Source organism: Globicephala melas, chromosome 19 (genome assembly GCF_963455315.2).
Source record: "Globicephala melas chromosome 19, mGloMel1.2, whole genome shotgun sequence".
Taxonomy (NCBI): Eukaryota; Metazoa; Chordata; class Mammalia; order Artiodactyla; family Delphinidae; genus Globicephala; species Globicephala melas.
In genome coordinates this window covers 3,016,042-3,038,174 of record NC_083332.1, presented here as the reverse complement: position 1 = coordinate 3,038,174, position 22,133 = coordinate 3,016,042, and the positions used below count along the sequence as shown (strand labels likewise).

Below are 22,133 nucleotides of genomic sequence, written 5' to 3'. Positions count from 1 at the left end.
TTGGAGTCTCATGTCTTGCTTCCTGGTTCGCAGGTGACTTGCTTTGCGTCTTGGGGCCAGCCACTTCTCCTATGTGGGCTCTGTTTATCCTTTTTAAAAAAGGGATGCAACGGTCACTATATGGGGGAGGCGTTGGAATCTAGAATCCTGGTTCTGCCACTTGTTCTCTGTAAGTCACCCCACCCCTCCTCTCACGGAAAAATGGGTGGGTGGGAATGCCCATTCCGAATGTCACTGAGAGCCGGGGTGGGTTGGTTTGGGGTGGGGCAGTTTGGGAGCCAGTGGGCTCAAGATGCTGACGCGGCCCCTCCCGCGAAGGCCCTGGAACCTAAGAGAACCACTGAGTTCACCGCCCCGCCCCCACCCCCTGCGCTCAGGTTGCTTAGGAACCAGGGGACGTCGGGAAGCAAGCGTGCGTTCAGCGCGCGACCGGTAAGTACCGCTCCCCGCCCCCACCCCGCCGGGTCCCCCGCTGCCATCCCCAGCCCCTTCCCCCGCCAGCGTCCTACAGGCCCCCTTTCTCTGTTGCTCCTCCCCTTGCAGGGTTGCCGCTCCCCGCCTTAGTCCATTCCCAGCCCACGCCCAAACTCTCCCCCCACCCGCTGCCAGAAGGTTGGCAACAGTTGCTAAGGCCGAGAGCAGGCACCGCCCCGCCCCGAGTGCGCTAGTCTGACGTCACTTCCGCCGACGACCCCCTTCTCAACCCTGCTCCCCCCGCACCTTGTCAAAAGCGAAGCGACCCACAGAGGTGCTTGCAAGTCCTTGTTCCTGCGACAGACGCCGTTCGGGGGCGATTGGGGCAGAGAGGCTCTGGGCACTGGGGGGTGGGGAGCGGGGTCCATTTTCTGCCCGTGGGGGTAGTTTCGCTCACCCCCAGGGCCGCCCCGGAACCTGGAAGGGAGCCCGGTGTTGGCAGGTGTTGGCGTGCACCGGGCATTTAGGCGTAGATCGCTGGGCACCACTGGGGGCCGGGGGGGCACCCCGAGAGACTTTAGAAAGGTCGATGGGTTGACGGGGAAGCTTGTCCTGTCTCGGACCTCTCTTGGGACCTGACCTGGGACATACTGTTGCGTGATCCGCAGCTCTGGGGCGCTTTGGGGACGAGAGGTGCCCTCCTGACGCTGACCGGCTTGTTTTTGCCAGGTGCACGCCTGCTCCCTTGGGGGCGCGGGAGCCTGGGGGCTGCCATGGCCCCCAGCCACCTGTCGGTGCGGGAGATGAGGGAAGATGAGAAACCCTTAGTGCTGGAGATGCTGAAGGTGAGAGCGGGCAGGGGCGCCAGTGAGCCTGGGAGGGTGGGGTGGAGGGTACCAGTGAGGGGGGGCCGGGACACCAGTGAACCTGGGAGGGGACGGGGACACCTGTGAGCCTGGGAGGGGGCGGGGACAGAATGAGGGGATACCAATGAGCCTGGTGGGGCGGGGACACCAGTGAGTCTGGGGGAGGGTACCAGGGAGGGGGGGCCTGGACACCAGTGAGCCTGGGAGGGGGCGGGGACAGAATGAGGGGGCACCAATGAACATGGGGGTGGGGCGGGGACACACCACGGAGCCTGGGAGGGGGCAGGGGCGGCATTTTGAGTGGCTTCAGTCACCTTCCTGAGCCAGCCGTGACCCCCCGGCGAGCAGTCTTTTGCTGCTCCTAAGAGGGCCCTTGGGCCCTCCTCTCTCTTGTTCTTTCTCCCTACCCTGGGGATCAAAAAGGGTTTTCACCGCTGTAGGGCTGACACCCCAACTCCTTCCCTATCCTCCGCACTTCCAGTCTTCCCTACGCCCCAGCCTCCTGCTTTTCAAAGTAGAGCCCTTGGGCCTCAGCCTGGCACTCGAGGACGCCCCAGGCGCCCCTCCAGCTTTCTCTCTTGCTTGGGTCAGCTCCTCCATCCAGCCTCCCTTGATGCCTGCCTCTCCACTGAAGTGGGAGCCCTCACAGTTCCTAATTCACTAGCTCACTCATTCAGAGCCCAGTGTGCCAGCCGTGTGGTCCTGGACCCTCCGCCACAGGCCTCAGCTCACTGCCTTCCTTTCTCCTCCGGCAACCCTGGCCCCGGATCCCTCCTGGGCAGGGCCTGCCTCCTCCCTGCCCCGTTCCTGCTGCCCATGGGAGCCCCCCGACTCTGACTGCTCCTCCTGCCTGCAGGCTGGTGTGAAGGACACAGAGAACCGCGTGGCCCTCCACGCCCTGACGCGGCCACCGGCCCTGCTCCTCCTGGCGGCAGCCAGCAGCGGCCTGCGCTTCGTCCTGGCCTCTTTCGCCCTGGCCCTCCTCCTGCCCGTGTTCCTGGCCGTGGCGGCCATGAAGCTGGGCCTGCGGGCCCGGTGGGGCTCGCTGCCCCCGCCGGGCGGGCTGGGGGGGCCCTGGGTGGCAGTGCGGGGCTCAGGGGATGTGTGTGGGGTCCTGGCCCTGGCCCCAGGCTCCAGCGCTGGAGACGGGGCCCGGGTCACCCGCCTCTCTGTGTCTCGCTGGCACCGCCGCCGAGGCGTGGGCAGGCGGCTGCTGGCCTTTGCCGAATCCCGGGCTCGAGCCTGGGCGGGCGGCATGGGGGAGCCCCGGGCCCGGCTAGTGGTCCCGGTGGCCGTGGCAGCGTGGGGCGTGGCCGGGATGCTTGAGGGCTGTGGCTACCAGGCCGAGGGGAGCTGGGGTTGTATGGGCTACACGCTGGTGAGGGAGTTCAGCAAGGAACTATGACGCCAGACCCTGGAGGAAGGAAAACCAGCGCTTAGTGAGCACCTACGGTGTGCAGACACTTTCACACCGTCCTTCCATGAATCCCCAGCCCACCCAGGGCCCAGAAACTGAGGCCTGCAGAGGGCAAGAGACCCCACCACAGCCTGACGTCTGTCTGTAATGTTTGAACTTCTCAGAGAGGTCGGCCCATCTAACCCCTGCCTCAGATTCTGTCTGCACTGAGAAGTCTCCCCATCTGCCTGTCTGTCAAGCCTGTGCCGTTTGTGCTATGAGCCTGGGAGAGACGTGGGGCAGGAGGAGAGGAGGCCGAGCAAGCCTGCCCCCCACCCCGACCAGGGTTAGGACTTAAGCAGGGGCACCCCAAACCGGGACAAGGCCCCCAGGGAATGGGGTGGGGCTTGATGCTGTGCTTGGAGTGGGTGAGGCTGCAGAGGCAGAGAGGGTGAGGGGCGCCTCTGCAGGGGAGGGTCGTCTGCCTGGAGAGCCCCAGGGGAGGGAGGGGGGTGGTGGGCACAGTGCTGCCCTCCCGGCCAGCCCCTCCCCGGGAAGGTGAGAGCCCAGAGGGGCAGGCAGACCCATCTGGTTTTTAACACCCGTTTGTTAATAAAGCCTGAAACTGCTGTGCGCCTGTCTCCCTCTCTCTGATGCCTTTTCCAGTCTGTCTCCGAGGCCCCCCTTCCGTCTGGCTCCTCCTTCCCCGAGGTTGACATTAATTGTTGGCAGCGGGGGTGCTGGACTGGGGGCAGGGGAGGCAATGAGCTCAAGGCAGCCCTGCTCCCTGCCAGCCCTCTGACTCAGGCTCCCCATTACCGAAGTTTTTCCGCCTCACAGCTGCTTAGTGCAGAGAGAGAGAGAGAGAGAGAGAGAGGGAGAGAGAGGGAGAGTGTGTGTGTGTGTGTGTGTGTGTGTGTGCGCGCGCGCGCGCGCGCGTGCGTGTGTGTAATCGCCCTCCCCTACCCAAGCCTTGACCCTTGGTTCCCCAACCCCTGACCCCAGTTTCCTCGGGAGACACGCAAGTTCAACCACGGCTCCCTCAGACAGGAGGTTGGGGACTTTTGCGTGCAGATCCACCGGGGGGGATGGAGAGGGGAGTTTCTCTGTCTCTTTTCCCAATCCAGGAAGTTCTTCCTGGTGTCTGGCTGCAAGCCCTCTTGCTGCACCGGGAGCCCCACTTGTGTCAGGTCCCCAACCCCGGCATCTGATGTGAATCCATCCTTGATGCTCTCTGGTCCCAGCACACTTCCCTGGCTGGACAAGAGAAGAGGCAGATGGGTGGGCACCCCACCCGTGCACCCCTGTCCCCCAGCGTACGCCCCTGCCTGGATGCTTCCCTGCAGCCTGCTGCCCCCAGGCCGGCTCCCCAGTGGGTGTTTGCAGTTGGACACCCTCCCTGCTGCCTGCCACCGCCCTCCTCCCCAGGCCTCAGCCGCCGGCCAGCCCCCTCCCCGCCCCCCCCTCCTGTCCCCTGCTGCCTCCTCAGCAGCCTCTCCTCCTCCTGGCAGAGCGTCCAGCCCCTGCCTGCTCCTCCCCAGGTCCCGGGCGCCTCTGGCAGGAGCCTCCCTCTCTCCCTCCCTCCCCCCCTCCCTTGGCCGCTAGCTCCTCCCCTCTCCTGCTCCTCTCCCCATTCACCCCATCCCTGCCCCGACTCTGCAGACATGAGGGTCTTGGCCTGCCTCCTCGGTGAGTGACCCTTCTCCTCGGGGACTCGGGCCTGGGCCCCACCCTCTGACCCCTGAGCTCACCCACTGGAGAGCCTCAGACTTCCGGGGCCTCATCCCTGTTGCTTGGGGGATACAGGACATCTGGCCCTCCCTTGCCTGATCCCCCAGGGACCCAGCCTCTGGCACCCCCGTCCTACCCTCTTAGGAGCCCCAGAGACCTACCTCCTACCCCCCCACCCCCGCCCCACCAGCCCTGATCCTGTGGGGGGTCACCCATCATTTGACCTTTAGTCAGACCCCTGGGGGAGTGCAAAGGGCCTGGGTGCCTGCCCTGAGGCATCTGGGGCCCCGCCCACCTCAAGGACCTGAACCTCGCCAGGCCCTCGACCCAGAGTCCTGCTTCCCAGCGGCGGGGTTTCTGGTTCAGAGGCATGAGGCCTCACTCTGTCCACCCCTCCAACCTCCCTTCCAGTGGCTCTGATGGGGATCCAGGCTGTTGGTAAGTGGCCCCAAACACTTCTTCCATCTGGCCTCACTCAGCTGCAGGCCCACCCCGTGCCCAGCCTCACCCTCCAATGGGACCCTGTTCGCCCCCATCCGCCTGTGACCTCGGGCACCACTTCCCCCAGGACCACCTGGGCGACAGCCTCCTGCTTCCTACGGGGCACCACTGCTCCCCTGGGTACCCAGGAGTTGGGCTCCCCGTTAGCGGCCAGGACACTGGCTTCCCGGTGATGCCCTGCAGGACAGCCCCCAGCCCGTACCCTCCCCCTGGCCCCAGGGTCTCCAGGACATCACAGCCTTTCCTCTGTCCTCCCCAGAGTGGCTGCGTCTGGCCGATGGCCCCCACGGGTGCGCGGGCCGCCTGGAGGTGTGGCACGGCGGGCGCTGGGGCACCGTGTGCGACGATGGCTGGGACCTGAGGGATGCTGCTGTGGCCTGCCGCGAGCTGGGCTGTGGGGGCGCGCTGGCTGCCCCTGGAGGCGCCTTCTTCGGGGAGGGCGCGGGGCCCGTGTGGCTGAGCGAGCTGGCCTGCCGGGGCGGTGAGCAGCAGCTGGGCCTCTGCCCCCACCGCGGCTGGAAGGCCCACATCTGCTCCCACGAGGAGGACGCAGGCGTCGTCTGTGCAGGTAAGGGGCCCTCGATCCCCTCCAAGGAACATTGCTTCAGAGACGACCCAGGGACACAAGTCCTCAGTCCAGTAACTCTGAGAATCCAGAAGTCCAGACACCCCACCCCTGACACCCCCTGCAAAGCCAGGACTTACCACTACCTTGGAGGGTTCCTGCCTCACTCAGGGCCTGCCCTCTTTATAGCATCTGGGGATCGCATGGCGGGGATATTGAGTAATATCTTCCAAACTGAGGGGGAACTTTGAGACCAATAAAGAAAGCAGTAAAGAACAACTATGAAGTTTACTGTGGGGAACTCATACAGGCAGGATGGATCTGGTGGGCAGTGATCCATTTATTTGCAGCTGTGCTGCACACCACCGCAAAGGGTGCAGGAAGATTTAAAGGGGCCAAGGCTAGAGACAGAATCTGAGTACCAAGGGAGAAGCATGTTTTCCTTCCCCCAGGGGGTCTTATGACCATCATTCCTCATGGACCATTAATCCTCTATGTCAGCAAAAGGCATCCTTCCTGTTTTCGTATCAGACGAAGGCAAGGGTAAAAGTTGATAGGGAACCTCTCTGGCTTGGGCGTGTTCCTCGTGAGTGGGACAAAGCTCAGCCAGGCAAAGAGGGGAGGGGGCGGGGCCGCAGGCCTGAGATGGGGCTGACAAAACAGAGCCAGTGCGGTCCAGCCACACGCTGCTCTCCCGAAGGTCAGCGTGTGTCGGACTCCAGGGATTGGGACGACTCACCTTCAGTCCTGGATGGGGACCCCTGGCCGGGGCTGTCTGGGGAGCTGAGCCCCGGCTCTGAGGAGGCCCCGGTGATGCCTGGTGAGCCCCCCCCACATGTGCCCTGTCTCCAGCTTCGGCTGTGAGGGAGAAGGGACAGAGGCCCGTCTCCTCCACAATCCCGAGGGCCCCCGCCAAGGCCCCCTTCGGACCCCTGGGGACTCTCGGGACTGACCTGCGGCCCCAGGAGGTGCAGCTGCCGATCTCCCTCCCTGCTGTCTCCTCACCCAGCCCCCCGCCCAGCCGGGACCCCCCAGAGCGGCTCCCGGAAGAAGAGCCCCCGGCCGCCCAAGCCCGTCAAGTCCACTAGGGCCCCTTTGCTGACTGCCGGAGCCCCCCGCCAGGGTAAGTCCGCGCAGGCCTCCCCTCTGCAACAAATCTGGATGGGGTGAGGCGCTAGGCCCCGCTGGACCAAACTGGGACCCCCCCCCAGGTATGCGGGGGCACTGCATCCCCCGGGGATTCACAGTCAGGCCCAGGCTCCCCACCCGGTCAGGAGACCCGGGTGTCCACTCCCGGGACCCAGGCCCTTGGCCTGCTCAGATCCTGGCTCTCCCCTTAACAGCCGGCTGGCAGGCCCATCTCAAGCCACTGACCATCCCCCCACCCCACCCCCGCGGCTTGAATCCGCGTATCCCCAGCTGCCTCGCACGAGGCCCCTGACTGCCCCTCTCCCCGCCCGCCCGCCAGAGCGGCTGCGCCTGGTCTCCGGCCCCCACGGGTGCGCCGGCCGCCTGGAGGTGTGGCACGGCGGGCGCTGGGGCACGGTGTGCGACGACGGCTGGGACCTGCGGGACGCCGCCGTGGCCTGCCGCGAGCTGGGCTGCGGGGGTGCGCTGGCCGCCCCCGGCGGGGCCCGGTTCGGCCCGGGCACAGGGCCCGTGTGGATGGACGACGTAGGGTGCGGAGGCGGGGAGCAGGCCCTGCGGGACTGTCCCCGAAGCCCCTGGGGCCGGAGCAACTGTGACCACAGCGAGGACGCAGGACTGGTCTGCACCGGTATGTGCCCGCCTCTCCAGACCCCTCCCCCAGGGCCACGCCCCCTCCCCGCTCACCGAGGTCTCAACTTTAAGGAGCTCTCTAATCCCCTTCCTTCGCCCCTCCCTCTCTTCTTCCCTCCCTCCCCCTCCCTCCCCCTCCCTCCCCCTCCCTCCCCCCTCCCTCCCCCCCCCTCCCTTCCTTACTCCCTTCCTCCTTTCCTTCTCTCTCTCCCTCCTTCCTTCTTTTCACACTCATTAAGCCCCATCCACACCGGGCACAGACCCAGTTCTCACTCTCCTGACTTTTAGGAGGCAGGGGTGGCCCACAGGTGTGGGGTAGGAAAGTTCAAGGGCTGCACCCACTAGAGGAGCCTGCCCGCCTACCCGCACAGGGGGCAGGAAACGTTTCAGTCGGTGGATGGGAAAGGGGAGAGGGAGCTACAGAGGAAGCTGGGAGCCAGCTCTGGGCCTCACCCCCACCTGCCTGGCCTCCTGGGTGGATGTCCTCGCCCCACCCTTCACGGATGCAGGACAGAAGCTCAGAGATGTAAAGCAGATGGCCCAGAACTTGACTGCCGTGTCTGTCCCACTACACAGATGGATCTGGGTATCTAGCATGTAGGGTGTGGTGGGGATGGAGACCAAGGGGACACAGGTCGGGGCACAGATTGGTGGACCAGAGGCAGTGATGGTGGTGCCTCCGTGGGAAGCACATGGGGGCAGAAATGGGGCCTCTGAAGCCCAGTTCCCAGGAGGTGAGTTGAGTCTCCAGCGGGAGAAGAAGCTGTTGGGGAGAAGAAGTGAACCCCATTGAGGGGCCCGGGGGCTTGGTATCTTACCAACATCTCTGCTCCTCAGGGCAGCCCCATGAGGGAGCGTGTCACTCACAGCTGGGTGATGCAGGCAGGACTATCTCTCCCTCTCTGGCCTGTCCTTTTCTCTAGACACCGACTGCAGGCTAGAGAGATGGACTCCACACTCCCCAGAGGTCACCCAACTCTCACCCCACAAAGACCCAACAGAAATGTACCCCCAAACCAACAAGAGGTTAACATCTAGACTAGTGGTTCTCAACCGCACTCCCCAGGTGATATGGAGACATTTCTGGTTGTCATGACTGTGTGGGGCACTGGGGGTGCTGCCGGCATCTGGGGGGTGGAGCCCAGGGATGCTGCTGGACATCCTACTGTGCACAGGATGGCCCCTCACAGCAGAGAATGCCCTGACCCCCGTGTCAGGGGCGCTAAGGCTGAGAAGCCCTGCTTTACAGGCTGGGGAAGGCAGCTGGGGAGTGGGGACCTGCCTGGGGAGGTGGGTGGAGGGCATCAGGGCCAGCGTCCCCAGGGCTCATCCCTGGGGAGGCAGGGACATGGGGGGCAGTGGATAGACCAGAGTTGAACTCTTGGAGAGCGACTTCCCAGCTCAGAGTCTGTCCCTCACTTGCAAACTGAAGATGGAATGGCTGCTTTCCAGCCCCATCTTGGGCGTGAAGCGGGACACCACACATAGCCTGTACCTGCTCATCCATCCTAGTCACCTGAGCATGTGGCCTGTACCTGCTCACCCATCCTAGTCACCTGAGCATGAGGCTTATATCCACTCATCCATCCTAGTCACCTGAGCACGTGGCCTGTACCTGCACATCCATCCTAGTCACTCGAGCAGGTGGCCTGTACCTGCTCACCCATCCTAGTCACCTGAGCATGAGGCCTGTACCTGCACATCCATCCTAGTCACCTGCGTGCATAGCTCGGTACCTGCTCGTCCATCCCAGTTTCCTGCATGCGTGGCCTAAAGCTGCTCATCCGTCACAGTTTCCCGTCTCTCTGTTCTCCCTCTCCCCACGTCCAGGCCCGGCCCCCAGGCTGCGTCTGGCAGACGGCCCCCACGGGTGCGCGGGCCGCCTGGAGGTGTGGCACAGCGGGCGCTGGGGGTCCGTGTGTGACGATGCCTGGGACCTACGGGACGCCGCTGTGGCCTGCCACGAGCTGGGCTGCGGGGCCGCGCTGGCTGCCCCTGGAGGCGCCTTCTTCGGGGAGGGGGCTGGACCCATCCTCCTGGACGATCTTCGCTGTCGGGGAAACGAGACGGCCTTGCGCTTCTGCCCTGCGCGGCCCTGGGGCCAGCATGACTGTCATCACCGGGAGGACGCTGGGGCCGTGTGTGACGGTGAGGGGGCCCTGGGGGAGAGGCCAGAGCTGGGGCGTCTCGTGTGTTTTCCGGAGGTGTACCCCAGGGCCCCGCACTCCCTCCGTCCAGCAGCCCACCTGCCGCATGTCTTGCTCATCGTGAAACCTCAGTCTCCATCGGGGGTCCTGGGGTGGCAGGTGTGGGGAACTGCCTGTAGCACAGCAGTGGGTGGTGGTCACCTCTTCCCTCTCACGCCCCAGGTATGCCTCTGGGATACGTCCCTCCCACGGCCCCCGCAGTGGGCAGCAACAGCTCCAGGCCCAGGGAAACTGCGTCCAGGCCCCCGCCCCCCACGGTGAGCCAGGCTGCGCGGATAGCAGGCATTGCACCTCCGCCCGCTTCCCCTGCGGCCCCTCAGGAGCCTGGGCCGGAAGCTGGTGAGTCCCTCCTGCTCCCCGCACCCCAAATGTGGGGCTTAGCTGCTGCTGCTTTTTTTTTAAGATTCTTTTCCCATGTAGGCCATTGCAGAGTACTGAGCAGAGCTCCCTGTGCTATACAGTAGGGCCTTATTACCTCTTTTATGTATAGTAGCGTGTATATGTCCATCCCAAGCTCCCTATTTATTCCTCCTTCCCCTTATCTCCTGGTAGCCATGTTTGTTTTCTATATCCGTGACTCTACTCCTGTTTTGTAAATAAGTTCATTTATACCCCCTTTTTTAGATTCCACATATAAGTGATATCATCTGATATTTGTCTTTCTGTGTCTGACTTATTTCACTCAGTATGACAATCTCTAGGTCCATCCATGTTGCTGCAAACAGCATTATTTTGTTCTTTTTTGTCGCCGAGTAGGGGTTTAGCTTCTGTTTCCTGCCCCTCCGCCACTCCCCACAGCCCCCAGGTGCCTCCTTCACTGCCTCAGAGGTCTCGGGGAGAGGGAAGGGTGGAGGGGAGGAGACGGACCCCACACGCAGAAGGCCCCTGCTTAGTCTAATGCTCTGCTCCAGCTGTCTTGAAACTCACAGGGCCGCCTCCTTCTCGCAAGTATCGAAAGAACTAGTCAGTGATGTTGTTTTAAAATACAGGCTTTAGGGACTTCCCTGGTGGTCCAGTGGTTAAGACTCTGCGCTTCCACTTCAGGGGCCACAGGTTGATCCCTGGTTGGGGAACTATGGTCTCACATGCTGTGTGGTGCGGCCAACAGGTGAGACCACTGTCACTGCAGAGATAGTTGGTTTCTCACAATTCCCAAGAGGAGGGGGCACAGCCCGCACATGACACAGGGCCACACGGGAAGCACCAGGGTCCAGCAGGAGGCAGAGGGAGCGAGGGGCGACGGTGGGCAAAGCCTGGAGTGTGGCTTCATGGGGAGGAATGGACAAGGCAGGGTGAGATGACTCCGGATGGGCTGGTTTGCATCATTTCGGCGGGTTCTGGAGCGTAGCCGCTGCTCCTGGTTGTCGGGTACATGCCCTGGGGTGATGGGGCAGGTGGATGATGGCTGGAGTGTGTGAGCCTGACAGGAGGTGGTGGGTGAGGGCTCTGGGTGGGTTGGTTTCATATGAAGGGCACACTCCAGTGGTTTCCTGTCTCTGGGAATCAGCAATCCCTCCAGTGTCAGCAAGGCCCCGAGATGTCAAAGCATCAGGTACCGCAAATAAAAAGCCATGATTAATACAGCCATCTCCTCAAGGTTGCCAAAGGCTGAAAAAGTGGGAACTTGATCGCTATTAGCTGAGGCCTGCTTCCCCTTTTTCTGAATAATAATAATAATAATGATAACAGCTGCCATAGACTCAGCTGTCACTGGCTCATATGACCAGTGCTGTTCCAAGCCCCTTCATCAGGTAAAACTACCAGCCACTGGCAGGGTAGGTACCGTCTGGTTTCCACGTTACAGACGAGGCCACGCAGCTAAAAAGTCTGAAAGCCAGGACTCCAATGAGGGCAATTTGTTCCACAGCCCACTTTCTTTATTTTTTAAAAATCATGGTAAAATATACACAACGTAAAATTGACCATTTTAACACCTTTTTGTTTTCCTGGCTGTGCCACACGGCACGCGGATCTTACTTCCCCGACCGGGATCAAATCTGCACCCCCTGCAGTGGAAGCGCAGAGTCCTGACTATCGGACTGCCAGGGAAGTCCCATTTGAACCATTTTAAAGCATATAGTTTAGTCGTGAAAAATACACTCATCATGTTGTGCAGCCATCGCCACCACCATCTCCAGAGCTTTTTCGTCATCCCGAACAGATAGCCCAGACCCATTGAACACTCACTGCCCTCCCCTCCATCTCCCCAGCCCCTGGCACACAGCATTGGATTTTCTGTCTCTGTGAATTTGCCAGCCAGGCACTGCGTGTAAATGGAATCGTATAGTATTGGACCTTTTGTGTCTGGCTTATTTCACAGAGCATAATGTTCTCCAAGTTCATCCGTATTGTGGAGTGTGTCAGAATTTCTTTCTTTGTAACGGCTGAATCGTATTCCATCGTATGGATGGACAACATTTTGCTTATCCATCCCATTCGTCCATTGATGGACGCTCGGGTTGTTTCCACATTATTGCTCTTGTGAATAATGCTGCTGTGAATGTTTGCGTACAGGTATCTGACTGAATGCCCACTTCACCTTATCTTGGGTGTATATATCCCTAGGAGTGGAATTTCTGGATCATATGGCAATTCTGAGTTGAGCTTTCCAAGGAACCACCCTTTACCCCTGACTTTTTTTTTCTTTTTTTTTGGTGTGCCGCGAGGCTGGTGGGATCTTAGTTCCCCAACCAGGGATTGAACCCGGGCCTCGGCAGTGAAAGCACGGAGTCCTAACCATGGACCGCCAGGGAATTCCCTATCCCTGACTCTTTATTCCTGTGCCTGATGCAGACGATGGCACAGCACAGGCCTGGATAAACACTTGCTGCTGGGAAGGAAGGGTGGATGAATGGAAGGAAGATGGAGCAAAGGTGGAGGAAGGTCTGACTCGAATTCTTTGGGTCTCTCCCACCCCAGGGTCCCCCCAGCTGCGCCTGGTGGCCGGGCCCAGCAGGTGCTCAGGCCGGCTGGAGGTGTGGCACGGTGGGCGCTGGGGGACCGTGTGTGACGACAGCTGGGACCTGCGGGACTCGGCTGTGGTCTGCCGGGAGCTGGGCTGCGGTGGACCTCGGCAGCCAGACCCTGCTGCCGGCCGCTTTGGCTGGGGCGCTGGCCCCATCTGGCTGGACGACGTGAGGTGTGTGGGGACCGAGGCTTCCCTCGCTGACTGCCCTGCCGCTCCCTGGGGGAAGCACAACTGTGCTCACAACGAGGACGTTGGAGTTACCTGCACTGGTAAGGAGGCCCTGGCCATTCGCTGGCTCCGGGAGGGCTTCCTGGAGGAGGGAACGGGAACTAACATTGGCACTAACATCGATTGAGCGCCCACCTCCTAAGCCCCCGCCCGTGACCGTATTCACACCTCACGATGCGTCCAAATTGGTGGATGTTATGCCCATTTTACTGATGAAGACACTGAGGCACAGAGAGATTACACAGCAGCTAAGCGGCACAGCTGGGATTCTTCCTCCTCTTCTTCCCGCCAAGAATCAAGAAAGTCTCCCACCTAGAGGGAAGCTGAAAAGGAAGAGGAAAGGAAGCAGGCATGGGGCACCGGGAGACGGCAAGAAGCCCATGTGACGGGAGGGCCACTTGAAGTAGACTCAGGCTTGGCCCGTGTTCATTCATTTGCCATTATTTATCCAGCGCCAGACACTGAGCTAGGTATTGGGTCCTCAGAATGCAACGAACGCAACCCTGGCCTTTGAGAGGCTCACAGTTCACTGTGAGAAAGAGACGCCCCGACAAATCGCTGGAAACCCGTGTGACACATTATCATTTGGGAGGTCCCCAAGACCACCCTCGGGTTCCATAGTTTTCTAGAAGGATTCACAATCAGAAAAGCTGTCTCGCGGTCCAGTGGTTAAGACTTCGCCTTCCAATGCATAGGGTGCAGGTTCAATCCCTGGTTGTGGAGCTAAGATCCCACATGCCTCGCAGGCAAAAAACCAAAACATAAGACAGAAGCAATGTTGTAACAAATTCAGTAAAGACTTTTGGGCTTCCCTGGTGGCACAGTGGTTGAGAGTCCGCCTGCCGATGCAGGGGACACGGGTTCGCGCCCCGGTCCGGGAAGATCCCACGTGCCGCGGAGCGGCTGGGCCCGTGAGCCATGGCCACTGAGCCTGCGCGTCCGGAGCCTGTGCTCTCTGCAACGGGAGAGGCCACAACAGTGAGAGGCCCGCGTACCGCAAAAAGACTTTTAAAATGGTCCATATCAGGACTTCCCTGGTGGCACAGTGATTAGGAATCTGCCTGCCAATGCAGGGGACACGGGTTCAATCCCTGGTCCGGGAAGATCCCACATGCTGTGGAGCAGCTAAGCCCGCGCTCCACAACTGCTGAGCCCGCGAGCCACAACTACTGAAGCCCACATGCCTACAGCCCGTGCTGTGCCAGAAGAGAAGCCACCGCAATGAGAAGCCCACGCACCGCAACGAAGAGTAGCACCTGCTCGCTGCAACTAGAGAAAGCCCGAGCGCAGCAACAAAGACCCAACGCAGCCAAAAATTTAAAAAGTCAGTTGAGGGAAGAGGCATGGGGGGCTGGGTCCAGGAGAGACCCTTGTGGAGCTTCCTCACTTAATTCTCCCAGCGACGACGCAGGACAACTCACGTGAAGTATTGCCAACCAGGGACGATCTCCCAGCCTTGGCGTCAGAGTGTTTATAGGAGCGCAGTCATGAGATGTGGCTGGTGGCCCACTGGTGGCCCGTTAAGTCACAGTGTTAGCAGAGATGATTTAGGTGGCCCTGGCCCCACAGGGAAACAACACACTCTTACCAGGCAGGACGTTGAAAGGGCTTGGAGTTTCCCCCTTCCCCCCGGCAGCCAGGGGCAAAGGGCCAAACCTTTCTTTGGACAAGATTAACCCTTATCCTGCATCAGTAACCCTTGGCATTGCCCATGGTGTCTGCCGCCTTCCCTGTGCTGATCAGAAAGATGTAAGGTGAGCCGTGGCAGCTGGGAGGATGGAGTCAACCATTCTGCCTGAAGCTAAGGCACTTTCCCCTTTCCCTCCCCTCCTGAGGGCCACGGGAGCCACAGAAGGGTTTTGAGCTGGGCAGTGGCCTGGTACCACCCTGGTGGGGCGGTGAGAGCTTCCCCCCACACACGGGGTGTGGGGGAAGACCAGTCAGAGGGTACAGGAAGCCAGGCAGTGGCTGGGCAGATGGAGAGGATGGGTCAGTGTGACGGGGTGAAGGGGGGCAGTCACATCATGATTGTAAGTGCCCAGAGGTGGGATGGTGCCGGCTGTGGCTGGCCACCGTATGCCCAGGTCTGGCACAGGGCCTGGCTCGTAGGAGATGCTTTGTAAACGTCTATGATGTGAATGAATGCATGGGAACTTGGTGGTTGTCTGTAGGGGGAGATGAGAGAGGACAATCACGGTGTCTGCTGTCTCCCCTGTCCTCCCCTCCTGTCTGCCAGGGACCCCCGGCCTGGACTCCATCTCAGACCCCTTCAGTTGGAGCTGGATCCCTGGCCTGGGTAGAGATCCAGACGCCTGGCTCCCGGGGGAGCTGGCCACCAAGCCCTCTGCGAGGCGGACCCCCAGCGTTCCTGAGAAAACCACCACCAAGGCCCCAGGGAAGATACCCAAAAGCACAAAGAAGTGGGTGACCAAAAACGCAAAGAGACCGACCACTCAGCCCGCCGTGATACCAACCACTAAGCACTCCAGGGCCACGGGCACCCAGAGTCCCCCAGAACTGACCTCACTGACCACCACCACTCCGACCACTGAGGCCTCCCGAAGACCGACCTCCACGTTTACCACCAGGCTGACCACGGAGGACCCTCACAGGCTGACCTCACACACCACCGAAAGGCAGACTCCCCGGGTCCCCCGGGAACGGACCTCTAAGACCCTGGCAACACCGACCACCCAGGGCCCCCGAGAACTGATCTCTGAGGCCACCATGGAGCCATTGGCCGAGATCCCAGGAGTAGGTACTCCAGAGTCCTCCAAAGACCCAGCCCCCTCCCCCACTGGGGCATCAGGTGAGAGGAAGGAACGTGGAGGGTGAGGCTGACCCCTCCTAACCCCTGCTGACCCCTCCTGATCTGGGCTGTCTACCAGCAGGCCTGTTCCGGGTTCGTCTGGCTGATGGGCCCAACCGGTGCGCCGGACGGCTGGAGGTGTGGCACGCTGGACGCTGGGGGACAGTGTGTGATGACAGCTGGGACCTGCGGGATGGCATGGTGGCCTGCTGGGAGCTGGGCTGCGGAAGGGTTAGGCCCCGAGTGGGCAAAACCCACTACGGCCCTGGCACCGGGCCCATCTGGCTGGATGACGTGGGCTGCAAGGGAAGTGAGGCCTCGCTGAGCGACTGCCCCGCTAGGGCGTGGGGACAGCACAACTGTGACCACGAGGAGGACGTGGGGCTCACCTGCACTGGTACGGCGGGGGGCGGGGGCTCAGTGGCCAAGGAGTCAGGGTGGCATGGGGGTGGGGACCCAGAGTCACTCCAGGAGATTCGGGAAGGGGACTTCGGAGCAACAGCAAGGACCTCTGAGCCGGGTCGGGGCTGTCCCCTTCCCCAATTTCTCCCAAGGCTATGCAGATGAGGAAGACTATCCCCCCTGGACCTGGGACCCCACCTCAGGAGAGGACCTGGCCAAGGGGACCACCGCGGCAGCGGTGCCTGCACACGCTCTCCCCTGGGGCACGGCTGGGAGCACAGGGGCCCCCTCCCCAACGACGAGGCGCCTTCCAAGCACAGGTGAGGGGCATGGCCGGGGTGGGGAGGGGCCCTCCATAAACCTCTGTGCACCTCCCTGCCGGGCTTCCAGAAAGATCCTCCTAAATGAGCTGGCCTGGGTCTCAGAGACCCCAGACAGGTTTTCCTGGGCTCCAGAGACTCTAAGAACATTCCCTTCCTGGACTCAGCAGTAGCGCTGTCCTCCAGAGCCTAAAGGAGACCCATCCCCACGCCCTGCGGTGTGATTTGCAGAGAATCCGACCAGGCTCAGCAAAGCCCCGGCCCGCAGTCCTCCTGTAAACCAGCCGGGGCCTTGGGAGCCCGTGCCCCTCGATCCGGAGCCTCGACGGAAATCCCCCCAGACCTCACAGCCGAGGCCCACCCTGTCACCACGTTGTCTCCCCACCCCAGCCCCTCAAACCTGTTCTCCCAGCTCACGCTCTGGTCAGGGTCGGGCTATGGCTCAGAGGCGGGGTGGGGACATCCAGGTCGAGGGCTCTGTCCTCAGCCGGACCCCCTTCCTCTGGCCAGTGGGAGCAGCCTCCAGCCCCTCAGCTCTGTCCCTCTCTGCCCCTCCGCCTCTGTCTCGCTGTCACCTGCTTCCCTCCTTCCATCTCTGCTGCCAGGGGCCTTGACCTTGACCCCCGGGGCCTTGACCCCCCTCAGATGTTGCCCATTTCTCTACCTTCCTCATTGTGTGTGTGTGTGTGAGAGATCTCTGTCCTATCCGTGCGCAGGGTCTCTCTTGATCACCCTCTGGTCCTGTTTCTCACATTCTCTCTCTCTCTCTCTTTTTGGCCTCGCCTGTGTGGCACAGGCAATCTTAGTTCCCTGACTAGGGATGAACCTGCGCCCCCTGCAGTGGAAGCGCAGAGTCTTAACCACCAGACCCGCCAGGGAAGTCCCAAAGGAATTTATTTTACTTTTTAATTTTATTTAAAAATTTTTATTTATTTATTTTTCCCTTTCAATTTCTCACCCTCCTCATCTCAAACACTTTTTTTTCACCGCCCATTTCTTTCTCATCACCTTTCTAATTTTTTTTCTTTCCTTATCAAGTTCATACTCGCATCATTTCTATTTCTCTCTTTATTTCCCCACAGTCAACTTCTCTTTATCTTTTCCCCTCTGCGTCTGGCTCTTTTTTCTTTCATTTTCCATTTCTCACTCCCCCACCCCCAACCCGTATCTATTTCTCACTGTACTTCATGGCCAGTTTCTCTTCATCTCTTCTCCTGTGTCCTCCTCTTTTTATTTACATTTTCAGTTTCTCACGCTCATTGTCTCTGTTTCTCACTATTTTTTTTTTTTTTTTTTTTTTTTGCGGTACGCGGGCCTCTCACTGTCGTGGCCTCTCCCGTTGCGGAGCACAGGCTCCAGACACGCAGGCTCAGCGACCATGGCTCACGGGCCCAGCCGCTCCGCGGCATGTGGGATCTTCCCGGACCGGGGCACGAACCCGTGTCCCCTGCATCGGCAGGCGGACTCTCAACCACTGCACCACCAGGGAAGCCCTGTTTCTCACTATTTTTCACGGTCGGTTTATCTTTTCAGCTCCGAGTCTCTTTTTTCTTTCTCTTTCTCTGCCCCTCCTCGTCTCTATGCCTCGTCAGCCTCTCTCACCATCTTTCTCATTTTTTCTCCAAGTCCACACCCCGTCACCGCTGTTTCTCCCTGTTTTTCACGGCCAGTTTCTCTTCCTTTCCCTTGAGTCTTCCTTTTTCTTTCACTCTCACCATCGCGCCCTCCGCTGCGTTTCCCACTCAACCTCCCCCCCACCCAGGGTCGGTTCTCCCCTCAGCTTTTCCTCCGTCTCCTCATCCTTCTCGCTGACTCTCCATCCTACCATTTCCCGCGTGGCGGCTTCTTCCCCCGGCTCTGCCAACCCCGTCCCCCCGCGACGACCGCTCTCTCCCCCCAGGTGTCGCCGCTTCTGCTCCATGTCCGCAGGACCCCGCCCCTCGCACCTTTTCCCGCGTTTTTCACACGCTCAGCACGCATGCGCACTCCGAGGGCCTCTGCGAGAGGGGCGGGGCCTCGGATGGAGGGGCGGGCAGGGCAGACTTCAATCGCCCCGCGCCTTGTGACGTTACAGGCGCGGTGCGCCTCCTGATTGGCCGGCTGGCCCACGCCGCGGCAATAAAAGCGGGTGAAGAGGGCGGTGACCTTACAGAGTGGCGTCTGCCTCGGTCTGGTCTCGTTCCGGCGGGGAGGGTAGGGGGTCGCGGAGCAGGCATTGGAGGTACGGAGATTTGGGATGGGGGGCACCTGAGCTGTGAGTTAGGGCTCAGTTTCCAGAGGTGATGCTCCTCACCTGGCAGTGTGGCCAGGATTTCTGAGCTTTGTTCTCTGCAGCCCGGCGCCACCTCCCTTATCCCGTAGCGACCCCTCGTGGCGGAGAGGTCCGATGCTGGGCGCGAGGCACAAATAAATACAGAACTAGGAATTGCACGATGGAAATCTCAGGGGTAACGTGTACAACCTTAGTAATGGGAAGACTTGGAGGGAGGTGCGGGGTGGCGTGGGGAGAGGGGAAACGACAGACAGGAATTCCTATCCTCGTTAGCAAGGTGGCCTTGAAAAAAATGACTGCTTCTTTGAACCTCAGTTTCTTCCTCCGGAAAAAAACGAAAACCGGAGCTCCAAGGACCCTGGAAAGAGTCAAGGAGAGCTCACTGTGCCAGGCTCGCATGATTCCAACTGGGTGACATAGGTCCTGGTGTTGCCCCTGTGTTTCAGGTGCGGGGAACATGAGGCTCAGAGAAATTAAACTTTAACTTAGGAGCCATTATTGAGATCCATTTTAAACGATTTCACGCACAGTTTGCTTGTTGGATTGGAAAAGATTCTGGAATAACTGAAGTCATTGCAAGAGTGAATTCTGTAGTACAGCTCGCTGGGTTCCAGCTGTGGCTGCTCTGGGATTAGAACAACGAGCTGGGTGACCTCAGGTCCCAATCCAATGAGCAAAATGTGTGTGAAATCATTTAAAACCGCAAAACATTGGTTGTTAAAAGTTATTTACTGTAAATGAGCAACAGCTGCAGGATCCCAGGGACGGAGTGATTATTTCTAGTAGAGCAATTGGGAAAGACCTCGCAGAAGAGATGGCGTCATTTTCACCAGCAGACACCAGGAGGAAGGGGATTCTCAGAGGAGCAGAGGCTGGAGTTGAGAAAATTGCATTGCCTGTTTAGGGCACGTCGTCTCTGCTAGACTTTTAGCTGTCTTGTATTTGGCTATGTCAGTTTCTGTTGTTGCCATAACACGGCCACACATTAGGGGCTTAGACAACACACGCTTATTATTTTGCAGGTCTGGAGATCAGAAGTCCCACATGGGTATCACTGGCTAGAATCAAAGTGTCAGCAGGGCAGGGCTGTGTTCCTTCTGAGGCTTGAGGGGAGGATCGTTCCCATGCCTTTTCTAGCTTCTAGAGGCCCCTCCATTCCTTAGCGCATGGCCCCTTCCTCCATTTTCAAAGCCAGCAATGCTGCATCTATCTCTCTGGTCCTTCTTTTGTCTTTACATTTTTGTCACTACAGCCGGGTTAGATTCTCTCATTTTAAGGATTTGTGTGATTAGATTGGGTCCACTTGGATTAACATAGGATAATCTCTTCATTTCAAGTTCTGGAGCCATAATCATATCTGCAAAGTCCCTTTTGCCAGGAAAGGTAACATATTCACAGGTTCTGGGGATTAGGGCTTGGACATCTTTGGGGAGCGTTATTCTGTCTACCACGGGATCTATGTTGTAGAGACTTAGTAGAGACTTTTTACATACTTGTTGAATGAATGAATGAATGAATGAACCAGTGAGAGACCGCTGTGTAAGTCTGGAGAGAGTGTACAGGAGATGAAGCTGGAAGCTTATGAAGGTTGAATTCTCACTTTCCATTTCACTGAAGCAAAATTTCTTGAGGCTTCCTGGATGATGGAATTTGGAGACGCAGACATTAATTCACGTCTGAAATGTTTGCTGTGTGGCAGGCATGAGTACTAACCCCTGGGAACATAGCAGTGATGAGCACAGCAAGGGAGGGGGAAGGGAGGGCTAAGTGTTATAATTTAAAATAGGATGATCAAGAGATGACTTACTAAGAAAGTGCCATTTAAGTGACAACCTCAAGAAGGAGAGGGGGGAAGCCATGCAGATATCTGTTTGGAGAGTGTTCTGTAGAGAGCGGACAGCACATGCAAAGGCCCTGAGATGGGCGTGTGCTTAGCTGGTTCAGGAAACAGCAGTAAGGTCAGTGGGGCGGAAGTGAAGTGGTTGATGGGGATGATGGCAGGAGGTGAGGTCTGTGGTCCATTGTAAAGACATCTGCTGTGATGGGGAGCCTGGAGGGAGCTAAAGGAGCCTTCCAGACAGAGGGAGCAGCATGTGCAAAGGCCCTGTGGTGGGACCTTGGGAGACGGGCAAGAATGCTGGCCTGGCAGGAGTGGAGTGAGCCAGGCAGGGGGAGAGTGATCGGGGATGAGGCCCGTGTCTGGGTTTTATTCTATGTGCAGAAACCCTTGGCATTTTAAGCACTTTAAGTTATGGAGGATGTGATCACATGTGTATTTTCTTTCTTTTTTGGGGGGGTGGGGGGGCGCGCCTTGTGGCATGTGGGATCTTTGTTCTCTGACCAGGGATCACACCCATGCCCCCTGCAGTGGAAGAGCAAAGTCCTAACCACTGGACCGCCAGGGAAGTCCCCCACATGTGTATTTTCAAAGCATTCGCTCAGGATGCCGCAGGGGGGTGGATGTAGGTGTAAGAGTGCATGCAGGGAGACCAGAAGGTCCATGCAGACATGACGGTGGCCTCAACAAGGGTGGCAGTGGAGACTGAGAGAAGTGCAGGTGTTCAAGCTACATTCCGGGGGTTGAGCTGGTGGGTTCGAGTGATGCGTTGGGTGCGAGGGTTGAGGAGAGAGAGTGAGGTAGGGGATGGGGACCCGCCTTTTACTGGACCAGGGAACGCTGCGGGGTGGGTGCACAGGATCCAGAGTTCGCCTGCCGATGCAGGGGACACGGGTTCGTGCCCCGGTCTGGGAAGATCCCACATGCCGCAGAGCGGCTGGGCCCGTGAACCATGGCCGCTGAGCCTGCACGTCCAGAGCCTGTGCTCCACAACGGGAGAGGCCACAAGTGAGAGGCCCGCGTACAGGAAAAAAAATTAAAATGCCAGATTACATTTAGAGGTTGCATGGTAATAAGAGCATCAATAATAGCTAATATTCATTGAATAATCTCCGTGTGCCAGGCACCATCTAAGTGCATCCCGTGTTTGTTTGTTTTTGGCCGCAACGTGTGGCCTGTGGGATCTTAGTTCCCCGACCAGGGATCGGACCCAGGCCCCCTGCAGTGAAAGTGCAGAGTCCTAACCACTAGACCACCAGGGAAGTCCCCAAAGTGCATACCATGGTTTAACTCACCTCCTCCACGTGGAACATTATGATATGAGTACTATCCTTGTCCCCATTTTATAGGTAGGGAAATTGAGGTCCAGAGAGGTCAGGACAGCGTAGGGCAGAGCTTGGATTCAAACTGCAGAATTCACACTCATAACCACTCCAGCCACGGAGACTGGGAAGAAGCCTGTGATAGAATTAGCTCTGAAGAACCCAGGAAGCACAGAGCAGGGTGTAACTTCCTCAAGGGGAAGCAGGGAGTGACCTTGGAATCAAATTCTAAATAAAAGCTCAACAGGGAAGGAGTGAGGTGCGACCCAGGAGATCTACCCCCAGAGGGAAGATGTTGCCGCTCAGAAGCAGATAGACCTGCTGGGTCTGAAACCCAGTGCTGCTCCTTAGCTGTGTGGCCTTAGGAAAATTCCTTGCCGTCTCTGGGCTTCAGTTTGGTCATCTGTAGGGAAACTGCAGCTTCTTTGCCCACCAGCTCCCCATGAGATTGCCAAAAATTTAAAATGTCTCTCAGCGGCAAGGATGAGGGATAAAGGTGGGCAGTTTGACAACATC

At 59.2% G+C, this 22,133-nt stretch overlaps 2 protein-coding genes across 6 annotated transcripts in view; both read left to right on the top strand.

Annotated features, from left to right (window-relative positions):
- Window positions 1–85: 85 nt before the first annotated feature.
- Window positions 86–3,317, top strand: NAT14 (N-acetyltransferase 14 (putative)). 3 transcript variants are annotated; one of them, XM_060288409.2, is made up of 4 exons: window positions 86–169; window positions 378–432; window positions 1,144–1,259; window positions 2,137–3,317. In XM_060288409.2, exons 3-4 carry the CDS (start codon window positions 1,188–1,190, stop codon window positions 2,683–2,685), a joined length of 621 nt encoding a protein of 206 aa, XP_060144392.1. In that variant the 5' UTR covers window positions 86–169; window positions 378–432; window positions 1,144–1,187; the 3' UTR covers window positions 2,686–3,317. The 3 variants fall into 3 exon arrangements, with proteins under 3 accessions (XP_060144392.1, XP_030707049.1, XP_060144391.1); XM_030851189.2 differs by lacking the exons at window positions 86–169; window positions 378–432 and adding an exon at window positions 595–748; XM_060288408.1 differs by lacking the exons at window positions 86–169; window positions 378–432 and adding an exon at window positions 777–916.
- Window positions 3,318–3,455: 138 nt separating this feature from the next.
- The window catches only part of SSC5D (scavenger receptor cysteine rich family member with 5 domains), a 28,003-nt gene continuing 9,325 nt past the window's right edge, over window positions 3,456–22,133 (top strand). Inside the window, exons 1-12 of one of the 3 annotated variants that reach the window (XM_060288395.1) lie at window positions 3,456–3,957; window positions 4,819–4,845; window positions 5,168–5,476; window positions 6,174–6,293; window positions 6,483–6,596; window positions 6,942–7,250; window positions 9,083–9,400; window positions 9,622–9,798; window positions 12,379–12,696; window positions 14,892–15,464; window positions 15,544–15,861; window positions 16,019–16,186. In XM_060288395.1, the coding sequence (XP_060144378.1) occupies window positions 3,954–3,957; window positions 4,819–4,845; window positions 5,168–5,476; window positions 6,174–6,293; window positions 6,483–6,596; window positions 6,942–7,250; window positions 9,083–9,400; window positions 9,622–9,798; window positions 12,379–12,696; window positions 14,892–15,464; window positions 15,544–15,861; window positions 16,019–16,186 (2,755 nt within the window). In that variant the 5' untranslated portion in view covers window positions 3,456–3,953. Of the gene's footprint in view, window positions 4,366–4,818; window positions 4,846–5,167; window positions 5,477–6,173; window positions 6,294–6,482; window positions 6,597–6,941; window positions 7,251–9,082; window positions 9,401–9,621; window positions 9,799–12,378; window positions 12,697–14,891; window positions 15,465–15,543; window positions 15,862–16,018; window positions 16,187–22,133 lie in introns of all 3 variants that reach the window. The other 2 variants (XM_060288394.1, XM_060288393.1) reach the window with 2 other exon arrangements.